The sequence below is a fragment of the Rhinoderma darwinii genome, chromosome 1 (assembly GCF_050947455.1).
Source record: "Rhinoderma darwinii isolate aRhiDar2 chromosome 1, aRhiDar2.hap1, whole genome shotgun sequence".
Classification (NCBI taxonomy): Eukaryota; Metazoa; Chordata; class Amphibia; order Anura; family Rhinodermatidae; genus Rhinoderma; species Rhinoderma darwinii.
In genome coordinates, this window is record NC_134687.1 from 77,061,259 (window position 1) to 77,076,819 (window position 15,561).

The window sequence follows — 15,561 nt, forward strand, 5'->3', positions numbered from 1 at the left end:
CTAGAAAGCAAGGCCATAAATGAAAGTTGAATAGGATATCTATTGGAGCAGTAGTGGATTTAAAGAATATACAGAAATACTGCACTGATTTGTCCAATGTTAATGAAAATTGATTTTAGATACAAAGAGAGTGTCTTTTAATAAATAACTCCTGGCCCCTGTGAAGGGCAGTGCCGAATATAAATGAATACAGCTCTTTTCATGAAGTGGTGCTCTTAGCGATAATGCAAGGGATGCTGCATGGTTTTAAAAAGTGGTTTGGACTGGGAATTGTCTGGCTCCTTTTTCTAAAGCAACGTCATGGGTATAGACTTGTGGGAAGCGTTAAGTGTTCAGCAGTATAAAAGAACGGCCCTGCCTTCATTTGCTACTTGTAATAACAGTCTTAATGGAAGAGGAGCTGAATCAATACTCCAAGACAGCTGTTAACAGATTATTTAATGGAATCTAAACAGCTTTTCGTTTCTCTCATTTTGGAGTTTAAAAATCTCTACAAATGACAAGAATGTTAAGATTGCGTCTCTATACGTCAAAATATGAGTTCTCGTGTAAATTCCCTGTGCAAAAGAGGTCACGGGACTTCAACATAGAGGATATCTGCTGCAAAGACTTCTATAAAATTGGTCTTCATAAGTCACTTGGAGGCTGTTAAGGTGCTATAGTTCTACGTTACCTAAAGGCCTAAGGAGTAAATAGGAGGACAAGCAGAAGATCACTGAGTGTGGATGATTTTCAACTACAAATTAGAATCAACAACTGGATATGTCATCACTCTTAAAGGAAGACATGGAGAAAAAACTTTTCAAACCTCAAGGACACATTTTGCATGAATTCATAGAGACGAAGTCCACAAGCAAGGAGAGGTTTTATCTATGTGCTTCAGGTAATATAGAATGTATGTCGATGCTTCACTATAACTTGCAAAGTAGGCAAAATATATTATATTAAGTTGTTATGCAATGTCATTATGTATCAATGTCTTACCTAGAATCTATAGTGATTACTACTATCTACAGGTAGATAGTTGAATATTATATTTAATAGTTATATACCGTACTTTGTAAATGTATATACAGGAAATTCAATAGTGCTTATTCATTAACAATTTAATAGTGTAAGTGTGATACCATATTTGAAATTTTACACAAAGTTGACACGTAAATTTCATGATGCATTTATATACATTTAATAAGAATTACTGTTTTCAGATTATGTGTATCTGAAGCTACTCCTGTAGATATTCTGTCACCTGGTAAAACAATAGAGCCTATGCCTATGCTACTATATATATGAATCTACTATGGCATGTATATATGGAGATGAATCCCAAAAATTTTGGCCCAAGCCCTGGAAGTTTTTGGACCCCTGGTTTAAATAAACTATATATTTCATATAGTTTAATTAATTATGTGTTGCTGGCTACCATATAAAGACATGAAGATAAAAAAACTGAAAACGTAGGCAATTGAATAAAATAAACGTAACCTAGTGATTTAACTATGACATAGACATCATCTCTGCCCACTAATCTAAATGTCCAATAATAATCATGACGTCATTCCACGATTGCAGTTCACAGTTATAACCAAACAATTTGTAAAGCATTTCTATGTTTTACTGACCTATAATTAATCTAGGAAGTCGTGATAATGGAGAGGTGTAGACTTCAGCTATAAATAATACTTTAAGGTATGCCTAAGCCAAGATGAGCCAAAAGTGAGTTCCTATTTTATCTACTCTTCTGCCTTGGCCCTACTATAGAAGCACATAACTTATAAAAGCAGATCTAGAGTAACCAGTGAGGTAAAGATGCTGAGGTCCATTTTTGTCTTTGAACAAAGTGTAATACTGTTTTATGGCTGGAGAACATATATTTTAACTGTTTCCGTCATGACTTTTGGTTTTTATGCAACAATTTTAACTCTAGCTTTTGAAAAAAAAATATGTGTGTGTATCCCCTTGTACACACAGTAATTTCAATTTACTAAAATTAGGTAAAAAACTGTCTTGTATTTTTAGCTTTCTAGCAACAACATTTAGTGATGTTTTTTGGTAAAGGAGAAGTAGAGTTTAAACACGTTAGTAGAGATTGAAACCTCAATATTACATATGAATATTGCAATTTCCAATATGTACAACCAGAATAAAGTTATAGCTTTGTGCAAAGTCCAGAATACAAGGCGTTCAGAGACCATTCCTTTTTTAAATATTGATACTTTATATTCTTTAATTTTTCAATTTCCTTGCAAAAATTCACTTTTAAAGGAGACATTCACAAGTTCAATGGAATTAAAATTGACATACTTATTTCTTTGTCAATTCAGACTCCCATTGCTACAGTAAGTCTATGACTACTAATTACATCTAAGGCATTTAATATTAATATTTAATAAGAATGTAAAGGAATTATCTATATTGTAAATTCCAAAACACCTGCTCTTATATGCATAAATATATATATCGTAGACTAACTTTCTCCCAAAGCAAACATTGGTGTTGTGTTTTTACATTTCAAATGTCTACAAAATATAGATATATTTTATAATATCACATTTATTTAGAAAAATATATATATTAATATAGCTATATATGACATTTTGAATAACTATATATGAATCAATCAATAAATAAATAAATACATTATCTTTCCTAAAATTCATTCTATTGACTTTTTTCTTTTAACCCTCAAAAGATTGGACATCTCTGACTCCCTTGTAGTGGATATAAGCACAAAATGGAAATGTGGGTCTTTGATAACCATTAAAGTACATGAATAACATTTCTAAGTCTTAAGTCATTTAAGGGGTTGTCTGGGCACGATTTTTCATATTGATGACCTATCCACAGGATAAGTCATCAGTATATGAATGGTGGGGCTCTGACACCCGGAACCCTCAACGATCAGTTGTTCCAGCTGCATCCGGCACCGGAAATTATGCAGTGATCGGTGCCAGAAGCAGGTGGCTGCGACCACTGTATAGCGACCGTGCTGCAACACTGCAGCTCTACTCCTATTCAAGGCCCGAAATATGGAAATTTTTTGTTACAATCAGTTAGATCTTCATAATACCACGTTAGGTATAAACGTATTAGAACAGGAGTTACAGTCAGTTGCAGACTAACCATATAGTACGTACATAACTGAAAAGGTTATGAAAAAGAATTGTAAGCTCTACACAGTAGATAATATATGAAGAGACTGTATTTGTTCAAGGTTGTATTGATCTGCCATCAACAAATTTGAGCCTCTGTAACTACCTAAATACAGGTGGGTTTTCAGGGAGAACATTCAAGTTGTAAGCTAGAAAATTCATGATGAAGGGTAGAGGAAAACATTCAACTTAGTGGATACTTTCAAGAAAAACATTACATTAGTTACTAAGACGGGTGCTCAAACTTGGTCACTGAAAGAATTCAATAATCTTATGGGAAGATATTTGGAGACAAAAGAGTTTCAGTAGACTAACCTTATATGCTGGCAAAGGAATCTCCTATCAGAATATTTCCAAGACACAAATTCTCTTACACATTTTTATTTTTCCGTTTCAGTAATAAGGTATTGTCTCTAGATAGTTACTGAGCTTTAATGATTCCTATGCTTTTACATTACATTAGGGAAACAATGTTAACAGAAATTCTGTCATATCATAGTAAGGGTCCATGCAAGCAGCAAATTCACTTGCATGTACCCTGTATTGGGGCACATAACGTTCTTATGGGTTCGTATAACGAACCAATAGGCACCACATGTAATGCATTGTATTCTCCACTAGAAGCATTTCTCCTTAATTGGCATATGTTAGAACATGCCATGATTTTTATTTCATTGGAGGCTCATGGAGGTACAGTATAACCCCCATAGCAGACTATGGGTGTTGTATTACAGATTTGTACAACACAGATCTGTAATATGGCATTGTGCATGGGCGCAGAGTTAAATCGGTTAATAGACACAACTCCATCAACCTCAATCTCTCTCAGATCCAGTTCTTTGGACCAGGGAAAGGCATAACTAAAATCTCTATCCACTGATGTATAAGCTCCCTGCACTGGGTACTGTGTGTGTGTGTGTGTGTGTGTGTGTGTGTGTGTGTGTGTGTGTGTATGAGCCCTGATATTGATAAATAAAATATCTCCTTTACCCCATATACACCCCAGGAACCTTATTTTTATATCAGCTCTTGTAATGTTGGAATGAAATGTAGATATGAAAATCATTAGATTGACCTTGAATATGTTAATACATTTTCCTAATTCCACCTCTAAGTCACTTTTTTCAAACTTAATGAATGTAAAAGAACTACCATTCCTTTTATAAAATAATCTGTCTTTAAAAAAATCTCAACATGGCCAATGTTAACTGTATGATGCCCAGAAATATACTTGATCATGACCAGGGGCGTAACTAGGAAAGACTGGGCCCCATAGCAAACTTTTGACTGGGGCCCCCCCCTCCCCTGGGTGTCACACAACCCCCCCCCCTGATAGTGCCTTTTTTACAGCCCCCCCTGTAGATAACGCCATACAGCGCCCCCCCTGTAGATAACGCCATACAGCGCCCCCCCTGTAGATAACGCCATACAGCCCCCTCTGTAGATAACGCCATACAGCCCCCCCTGTCGATAACGCCATACAGCCCCCTCTAGATATCTACAGAGGGGGCTGTATGGCGTTATCTACAGAGGTGGCTGTATGGCGTTATCTACAGGGGGCTGTATGGCGTTATCTACAGGGGGGATGTATGGCGTTATCTACAGAGTGGGATGTATGGCGTTATCTACAGGGGGCTGTATGGCATTCTCTACAGGGGGGGATGTATGGCGTTATCTACAGAGGGAGCTGTATGGCGTTATCTACAGAGGGGGCTGTATGGCGTTATCTACAGGGGGCTGTATGGCGTTATCTACAGGGGGGCTGTATGGCGTTATCTACAGGGGGGCTGTATGGCGTTATCTACAGGGGGGGCTGTATGGCGTTATCTACAGAGGTGGCTGTATGGCGTTATCTACAGGGGGCTGTATGGCGTTCTCTACAGGGGGGGATGTATGGCGTTATCTACAGAGGGGGCTGTATGGCGTTATCTACAGGGGGCTGTATGGCGTTATCTACAGAGGGGGCTGTATGGCGTTATCTACAGGGGGGCTGTATGGCGTTATCTACAGGGGGCTGTATGGCGTTATCTACAGGGGGCTGTATGGCGTTATCTACAGGGGGCTGTATGGCGTTATCTACAGGGGGCTGTATGGCGTTATCTACAGGGGGCTGTATGGCGTTATCTACAGGGGGGCTGTATGCCGTTATCTACAGAGGGGGATGTATAGCGCTATCTACAGGGGGCTGTATGTCGTTATCTACAGAGGGGGCTGTATGGCGCTATCTACAGAGGGGGCTGTATGGCGTTATATACAGAGGGGGCTGTATGGCGTTATCTACAGGGGGGACTGTATGGCGTTATCTACAGGGGGGCTGTATGGCGTTACCTACAGGGGGTCTGTATGGCGTTATCTACAGGGGGGGTCTGTATGGCGTTCCCTACAGGGGAGGCTGTATGGCGTTATCTACAGGGGGGACTGTATGGCGTTATCTACAGGGGGGTCTGTATGGTGTTCCCTACAGGGGGGGCTGTATGGCGTTCCCTAGAGGGGGGCTGTATGGCATTCCATACAGGGGGGCTGTGTGGCATACAGCCCCCCTACAGGTAACGCCATAAAGCCCCCTTGTAGAGAACGCCATACAGAGCCCCCCCCCCTGTAGGGAACGCCATACAGCGCCCCCCCTGTAGATAACGCCATACAGCCCCCTCTGTAGATAACGCCATACAGCCCCATCTATAGATAACGCCATACAGCCCCCCCCCCTGTAGATAACGCCATACAGCCCCCTGTAGATATCTACAGAGGGGGCTGTATGGCGTTATCTACAGAGGTGGCTGTATGGCGTTATCTACAGGGGGCTGTATGGCGTTATCTACAGGGGGGGATGAATGGCGTTATCTACAGAGGGGGATGTATGGCGTTATCTACAGGGGGGGATGTATGGCGTTCTCTACAGGGGGGGATGTATGGCGTTATCTACAGAGGGAGCTGTATGGCGTTATCTACAGAGGGGGCTGTATGGCGTTATCTACAGGGGGCTGTATGGCGTTATCTACAGGGGGGCTGTATGGCGTTATCTACAGGGGGGGCTGTATGGCGTTATCTACAGGGGGGCTGTATGGCGTTATCTACAGAGGTGGCTGTATGGCGTTATCTACAGGGGGCTGTATGGCGTTCTCTACAGGGGGGGATGCATGGCGTTATCTACAGAGGGGGCTGTATGGCGTTATCTACAGGGGGCTGTATGGCGTTATCTACAGAGGGGGCTGTATGGCGTTATCTACAGGGGGGGCTGTATGGCGTTATCTACAGGGGGCTGTATGGCGTTATCTACAGGGGGCTGTTTGGCGTTATCTACACGGGCTGTATGGCGTTATCTACAGGGGGCTGTATGGCGTTATCTGCAGGGGGCTGTATGGCGTTATCTACAGGGGGGCTGTATGGCGTTATCTACAGAGGGGGATGTATGGCGTTATCTACAGAGGGGGATGTATGGCGCTATCTACAGGGGGCTGTATGGCGCTATCTACAGAGGGGGCTGTATGGTGCTATCTACAGAGGGGGCTGTATGGCGTTATCTACAGAGGGGGCTGTATGGCGTTATCTACAGGGGGGACTGTATGGCGTTATCTACAGGGGGCTGTATGGCGTTATCTACAGGGGGTCTGTATGGCGTTATCTACAGGGGGGGTCGGTATGGCGTTCCCTACAGGGGAGGCTGTATGGCGTTATCTACAGGGGGGACTGTATGGCGTTATCTACAGGGGGGGTCTGTATGGCGTTCCCTACAGGGGGGGCTGTATGGTGTTCCCTAGAGGGGGGGCTGTATGGCGTTCCCTGCAGGGGGGGCTGTATGGCGTTCCCTACAGGGGGGGCTGTATGGCATACAGCCCCCCCTATAGGTAATGCCATACAGCCCCCCTGTAGAGAACGCCATACAGAGCCCCCCCTGTAGGGAACGCCATACAGCGCCCCCCCCCCCCTGTAGGGAACGTCATACAGCGCCCCCCCTGTAGGGAACGCCATACAGAGCCCCCCCCTGTAGGGAACGCCATACAGCGTTCCCCCTCCCAAAAAAATGCGACCTACAGCGTGTCTGACAATGACATGTATCCCCTATCCACAGGATATACACAGGATAGGGGATACATGTGTGATCGCTGGCAGCGATAGGGAGAACGGGGGACTGAAAGTCCCCCTGAAGTTCTCCATCACTCACCTCTGACTTCCGGCGTCTGCGCAGCTCACTAAAAATGAAAGGAGCACTGGTCACGCATGCACACAAGCGCGACCGGCGCTCCATTCATTTCTACGGAGCTGCCGACACAGCCCCCGGAAGTCCGAGGTTTGTGATGGAGAACTTCAGGGGACTTTCAGTCCCCCGTTCTCCCTATCGCTGCCAGCGATCACACATGTATCCCCTGTCCTGTGTATATCCTGTGGATAGGGGATACATGTCTTTTGTTTAATGGCAGAGCGGGCAGATACCTCCCTGCTCTGCCGTAGTGTTCAGTGGCGTCCCGCTGTAGCAGCCATAGCGGCTGCTAGCGGAGCCTCCGGCCATGGTGGGGGCCCGTGCCGGCGGGCGACACGGGTCCCCCCATGCCGCGGGCCCCGTAGCAGCCGCTACTGCTGCTACGGCGGTAGTTACGCCACTGATCATGACTTGTGTGTTATGCATGCTATAAAGATTTGTTTAGCTTCTTCCGCTGATGTTACTTAGTTTAAAGCGGTTTTCTGAGCTTATGAAAAACACAGAAAAGTACCTGTATGTGTCTGAATGGTCACCAGATGATGCCACCATAGCTCAGAAGTAATTATTTTTAATTTTCATTGTGTTGCCCAGCTCTATGCAGCACAGTTGTTTTTCTAAGGCTTACTGTGGGTGGGATTACAGTCATTGTGTCTATTTACAGCGGCCTACATGCCCCTCTATTACAAATTGTATGGTAGTGCTGTAATTACTCACTGTCTGCTGCTGAGACACAGCTCTGCTGATCTGCTACTATGTGCTACAATATCTGCTGGCCAGCAAACTAAACACGATCCCTCCAGATACAGGGGGTGAGCAGGGAGCAGTGGAGATGATAGGCATGTGAGGTGTAAAGTCACTATACACAGGGCCGGCCTTAGGGGTGTGTGCATGTGCCATTGCACAGGGCGCATCACTCCAGCAGGTGGAAGGGGGCGCTGCACTGGCTCCCTTTCCCCGCTTGTGTTTTAGAAGTGCCGGGCCCGGGGACTTAGCATCTGCCTTTCTGCCCGGGCGCTCCTTCTCTCAGTGGCGTCGCTACCGCTGTAGCAGCCATAGCGGCAGCAATACACCGGGGTAAGGGCGCCTGTGCCACCAGCCGGGACAGTCCCCCCCATGGCCGGTGGCGCCACTAGCAGCGGCCCTAGCTGCTACAGCGGTAGCGACGCCACATTTAATAGTATGTGCATCCTTAGGATTCTGCTCCTTCAGGGAGCTACAGTGGTGCTATCTACAGGAAGGGGGGTAGTATATACAAGGGGTCTGTGTGACACTACCTACAAGGGGGTGTGTGGCACTATCTACAGGGGCGGTGGCACTACCTACAAGGAAGCTGTGTGGCACTACCTACAAGTGGGCCGTGTGGCACTACCTGAGCATAAGGGCATAAGGGCGTTGTGTGGCACCACCTACAAGGGTCTGTGTGGCACTATCTACAGGGGGCATCTGTGGGTGGCCTAGGTGAGTGAATTTTTTTTGTTTGGGGGCACTGTCTACAAGGGGGAGCTGGGGGGCTGTATGCAGGGGCGTAACTAGGAAAGACTGGGCCCCATAGCAAACTTTTGACTGGGGCCCCCTCCCCTGGGTGCCACACATCCCCCCTTGTAGATAGTCCATCCCTGTAGATTCCGCCACAAAGCGCCCCCCAGTAGATAGCACCATGCAGCCCCCTGTAGATAGCGTCATATAGCCATCTCCCTGTATATAGCGCCATACAGCCCCCTGTAGACGGCGCCATACAGCCCCCCTGTAGATAGCATCATACAACCCTCTCCCTGTATATAGCACCATACACCCCCTTGTAGATAGAGTCATACAGCCCCCCTGTAGATAGCGCCATACAACCCACTCCCTGTATATAGCGCCATACAGCACCATACAGCCCCCCTGTATATAGCACCATACGGCCCCCCTGTATACCCCGCCATACAGCTCCCCTGTATATAGCACCATACAGCCCCAACCCCCCCTCCCAAAAAAAACAAACGGCCTGTAGCCTATGGTTTGTCTCACAAAAGACATGTATCCCCTATCCACAAGATAGGGGATACATGTGTGATCGCTGGGACCCCCAGCAATAAAGAGAACGGCGGACAGAAATTCCCCCGAAGCTCTCGATGAGAAACCTCGGACTATCGTGGTCTGTGACGGCAGCTCAATAAAAATTAAAAGAGCGCTGGTCACACATGCACATAAGCGCGACCGGTGCGCCATTCCTTTCTACGAAGCTGCCGGACAGTCCGACACTTCCCATGGAGAGCTTTGGGGGACTTTCGGTCCCCCATTCTCCTTATCGCTGGGGGTCCCAGCGATCACACATGTATCCCCTCTCCTGTGGTTAAGTGATACATGTGTTTTGTAGGAACAACCCCTTTAATTGCAGAGCGGGGAGATACCTCCTTGCTCTGCCGTAGTGTTCAGTGGTGTCACGCTGTAGCAGCTGCTAGCAGAGCCTCCGGCCATGGGGGGGGACCATACCGGCGCCCCCTCATGCCGCGGGCCCTGTAGCAACCGCTATGGCTGCTACAGCGTTAGTTACGCCGCTGGCTGTATGGTACTGTCTGCAAGAAGTAGGTGGGGGGCTGTATTTCACTGTCTACAAGGGGGAGGTGGGGCTGTATGGCACTGTCTACAAGGAGGAGGTAGGGGATTGTGGCACTGTCTACAGGGAGTCTGTATGGCAAAATCTACAGGGGGCGCTATCTACAAGGGGGGGCTGTGTGTTGCAGCCAGGGGAGGGGGGCATTATACTGTGTGAAGGCCACTATGTGGACATTATACTGTGTAGGGGCACTACAGGGGGCATAATACTGTGTGGGCACAATTAGAGGATAAACTACTGTGTCCTTGAAGGGGTTATAATATATTATATTATTAAATACTATTATTATACTGTATGGGGGCACTAAAGGGGCATTATACTGTGTGTGGCACTAAAGAGCATTATACTGTGTGGGGGCACTATGTAGGGTATTATTCTGTGAGGGGGACTATACTTTTTTATGGGGCATTTTTTTATGATGGGGTGGGGCGCCAAACGATAATTTTGCATGGGGCGCCATCTATCCTAAGGCCAGCCCTGACTATACACTACATGGCAGTTGATAGGAGGGGGAGAGGGGAGATAACCACGTGACATCACACAAGCAGGAGTTTAACACCAGGAGCATGGTCATGTGACTACATATGAGACTAGCTTAGGGCCTGTTCACATCAGCGTTGGCTTTCCGTTATGGGGTTCTGTGAGAGGTTTCCATCGGGTGAACCCTGCAACGGAAAGTCAAACGGAAACCACAGCTTCCGTTTGCATCACCATTGATATCAATGGTGATGGAAACACTGCTAATGGTTTCCGTTTGGCACCATTTGGCAGGTTTCAGTTTTTCAGACGGAATCAATAGCGCAGTCGACTGCGCTATTGATTCCGTCATTAAAACGGAAACCTGCCAGAATGGTGACGAACGGAAACCATTAGCAATGTTTCTGTCACCATTGATATCAATGGTGACGGAAACGGAAGCTGTGGTTTCCATTTCACTTTCCGTTGCGGGATTCACCCGACGGAAACCTCAGACGGAATCCCGGAACGGAAAGCAAACCCTGATGTAAACAGGCCCTTAGGGCCTGTTCACATCACCGTTCGCTTTCCGTTCCGGGGTTCTGTCGGAGGTTTCCGTCTGGTAAACCTCGCAACGGAAAGTGAAAGTGACAGCACAGCTTCCGTTTCTGTCACCCTGATCTCAATTTTGACAGAAACATCGCTAATGGTTTCCGTTCGTCACCATTCCGCTTACGCTATTGATTCTGTCGGAAAACCGGAAACCTGCCGGAAACCTCCGACGGAAGGATATATGGACACAGTGAAGTCAGAGACTTCTCCTGGAGCGGAAACACCAACCACAGGGTCAGGGATTCCGCTTCAGAAGTGCCTGACGTCACTGTGTCCATATATGGACACAGTAAAGTCAAGGACTTCTCCTGGAGTGGAAACACCGGCCACAGGGTCAGGGATTCCGCTTCAGACGTCCCTGACTTCACTGTGTCCATATAAGGACACAGTGACGTCAAGCACTTCTGAAGCAGAATCCCCAATCCCCGGCGGCTGCGTTGCCGAAGCTGTGGCCGGGGATTGGGGATTCCGCTACTACAGGGAGCAAAAAAATACCCTCCTCCTCCTCCTCCTCCTCACATGCACTTCGCACTGTGAGGAGGAGAAGGAGAGAAAGCGAGCGACGGAAGACACGGCCGTCACTCAAGACACATTCCAGTGATGGCAGTGTATTACCCGGCCCCATAGACTTCTATGGGAGCCGGGCGGCCGGGAGAACGGCCGAAAATAGAGCATGTTTGGGTTTCCCGGTCCGTCAAGAAATCGATCGTGTGAATAGCCCCAGTAGGGGTCTATTGTTCCTACTGCGGTCGTGTGACGGCCGTTTTATGAACGGCCGTCACACAGCCGGGAAACCCTGTCGTGTGAATAAGGTCTAAGAAAAGATAAAACTGATTACACATTTTTGCTATGTCTACCCCTGTTACAAAGCTTTGAAAGTATAAACAGCTTAATATCAAAGATAAAGTCACCATTCCCCATACACAACCTAGGCCCATATGTTTTTATATACAATTGGAAACCAGAGGAAAAAATTAAGGAAATCTATTAAAGTCAAAAATATTGATATCAAATTAAGTATGAATCAATTCAAATAAACCATTGTATGAATATAAGTAAAGACAGTTACTGTCCTTGTTGATTTTCTTACCAACCTGACGTCTGAAACAGAAGAAGATGAATTATAGATAAAAGACATCTATACATAATCAAGCCTTTTTTCATTGCCACTTCAAAGAGTCCCAAGAGGAATGTTAAAGTCTTTGAATATTTCAGGCAGATGATTCATGTACATTATATATCATTTCTAAACACACTGTGTAACATTGTAATTATGTCTTTCAGTGACTAAGGAGGAGGAAGTTCATATATCCTTGGTGAAACACTATAGAGCTTGTTTAGATGAAAAATATGAAGTGGCTGAGAAGTGGTTTCTAAAAGATCTCAAGTATATTGATGGGAAGGAACCAGACACTGTAAGTTTTTAATCACAATTTTATGATAAAAATATTATTTTATTCACAAATATGTTAATGCCCATATAACAGCTTTATATGCACATCAGACTTTCAGTTGACAACCCTTGAACTACTACTTTGAGGGTAAATGTAGTATTTATTCCAGTGGTGGTCAATCTGACGTATTTTTGGGGGCCTCAAATATGGCCCTTGGCTCCAGTTTTGGACACCAAATACTTTTCAAAACAGATTCTTCCAAGATATGTTTTTGTGTTTTCAAAATTCATATGGTGGAAACACAGCCTAGAGTCATATAAAAGAAAGCCCATGTATAGATACATACACACAACACTACTTTTGTAAAAAAAAAAAAAAAAAAAGGAAAATACAGTGCTCCATTAAAGATGAGAAAACAGAGGAGCTCTTGTTCTGTATGGTTGGGCAGAGTCCTGGGAAGGCACCTGCACCATACGAATGTGCCTTGCCATGGGGACTGCACATTAGACACATGAGGGCCGTATGCAGCCCTCAGGCTGCCAGTTAGGTATCACTGAATTAATCACCACTAGTTATCAATGACAATGAAAGGGTTCAAATCTTTTTGGTATAGGATGGTGAAATCCACCAATGCCTAAACTGAACCCAATCCGCGATGCTTCAGTGCTCCAGGGATCTGGGATACAGCATGTGGAGTTGTTTGATGCCGAAGGAATGAAGGTTTTATGTGTCATCCAATACACAAAACTCCATTGGCTCTATCAAACAGACTGATTTCGCTGTTTGGTTTAAAATTTATAGCTATGTATTTCAATCTGAGTGAAAATGAGAAATTGCATAGGAGATTAAGTGATTACACAAAATGTCCCTAAAGTAATACATAACAAGTATTTTTTAATGTATAAATAAATAAATAAATAGCGTAATTAAAAATAATATACTTCACTAAGTGACCCACCCAAATACATTAGGTGCTAAGTTTGTAACAAAAATTCTACTGATGATGGTCCATGAGAAGAAAATTTAGGGCATATAGACATCCTAGTGTGCCTTCCACCGGCCACAATGATCAGCTAATTACCACCACATACTCATATTAAAGAGCTTGCTCCCTAATTGTTTAACCCAGGTTACGTCCCTTATTATATTTTGTGCTTAATGTAACTATCATTTCTATCCTTTAGGACAACCCACATTTTGACATGATGTTTGAAGAAGTCTGTAACGTGGAAGCCTACAGTTGTGCCTCCAAGTACGCCTTTGCTCGTATTTTAATTAAACTGAACACTCTCCACACAAAGAGGGACATCAAGGTGTTAAATTTTGACTCATCCTACATAGAAGATGGTATCATGTGGTCTTCAAACAACGGGGACTGTTTGGTACTTATGAGAATATGCTTTTATGCATCTAATCTTCTGTGCTTATCTTTATGTCCCATTCCTTAGGTCATATGGTTAGCAAAAAAAAAAGGTGACCTATGTCAATGATCTCTTAAATGTCACAAACGAATTGGTATTAGGTCTGTCTAGATGAAATATCCTAGTGTTAACGCATGCACATTCAAGGTTGTAGATCACATGATTTATGTCAGTCAGATAGTTACTGAAGTTTTTGAGGTGCTAATACAGTATATTGGGGAACTAAGCTAAAAGCAATACATAAATAACAAGTGTGAGAATCGGCAGGACTATTTCTTAGTAAACCAATTATTAGTCCAATACCAATCAATAAATGCTTGACCAGGACCGCTCTCATAATACATATATAACCTACAAAAAATAGACAGAGCTCAATATCCCATTAAAAAAAATCTATCTTTATTAAATACAACAAATAGTTTCATACAGTAAGGCTACATTCACACGAGCAAGACAGATTTACGCGTGTAATAAAAGTGCGTAAATCTGACCGTGTGTGTCGCGTTTATCATCAGTGTGCATTGCGAGTGGCATGTGTTTTTCACGCTCTCGCAAGCGCGTTATTTTTTTCCAATGTAATTGATGTGTAAAACACGGACAGCACACGGATGTGCGTCCCTGTGCTTTCCATGGTTTTCACGCACCCATTGACTTCAATGGGCAACTAGGTGCGTGAAAACGCACCAATAAAGGACATGCAGTGAGTTTCACGCAATGGACACTCGCTGCGTGAAAACTTACGCATGTGTGAATAGCCCCATTGATATCAATGGGTCCGTGTGCTGTGTGTTGTTTCAATGCACAGCACACGGACGAGATTCACGCTCGTTTGAATGAGCCCTCAGGCCTCATGCACATGACTGTTCATTTGTGGCCGTATACTATCCGCAATTGCGGAGCAGAAATTGCGGATAGTATAAAACACATGTTAACGTATGGCTCAATGCACACAACGTGGTTTCCACGGTCCGTGCATTGCCTGAAGCCTGTACCGCAAAAAAAATAGGACATGTCAATATACGGTCCACATTTGCGGTCCGGGCTCATTGAAATCAATGCACATTTTGTGTTTACACGGTTCATGATTGCGGATGGCCCGCGGATGACACTCCTCGGGCTGTCCGTGACGTAATCACGGACCGTGAACACAGCTACAGCCGTGCATATGAGGCCTAATTAGATGGCTTACCCATAAATATACAAGCGGCACTGCACAGATGGAAATGATCACAGAGCTGTATATTAAGGCCCCATGCACACGAACGTGCTTTTGAGGCCGCAACTCCCCCGAAAATCCACGGGAGAATTGCGGCCCCATTCATTCCTATGGGCCCATGCACACGACCGTGGTTTCCAGGGTACGTGCATGGCCCAGGAGCCTGGACCGCAGAAAGAACGGACATGTCTCATTACGGTTGTGTTCTGCGGTCCAGGTTCATAGGAAATAATGCACACGGCCATGTGCACAGCCCGCAATTTGCAGGCGGCTCGCGGGTGTCACTCAGTGGCCGGCCGACTTGAAAATCACGGCCGTGCACATGGCTACGGTCGTGTGAATGAGGCCTTAGTATTTGTATAAAGACTGCACATATGTATGGCACTGTAACGTAACCCCATTTAAATGATTATGATAACAATCCATGATGACACACAACAAAAAGTGGACCTAAATATACTCACCCAGAAGTGATGTAATGAAGTGTCTAGCGCCCCAACGCGTTTGTCACAG

At 45.0% G+C, this 15,561-nt stretch overlaps 1 protein-coding gene across 1 annotated transcript; it reads left to right on the plus strand.

Annotated features, from left to right (window-relative positions):
* Window positions 1–762: 762 nt before the first annotated feature.
* EXOC1L (exocyst complex component 1 like) lies at window positions 763–13,859 on the plus strand. Its single transcript, XM_075849618.1, has 3 exons — window positions 763–883; window positions 12,302–12,432; window positions 13,596–13,859. Exons 1-3 carry the CDS (start codon window positions 763–765, stop codon window positions 13,857–13,859), a joined length of 516 nt encoding a protein of 171 aa, XP_075705733.1.
* The last annotated feature ends 1,702 nt before the right edge of the window (window positions 13,860–15,561 follow it).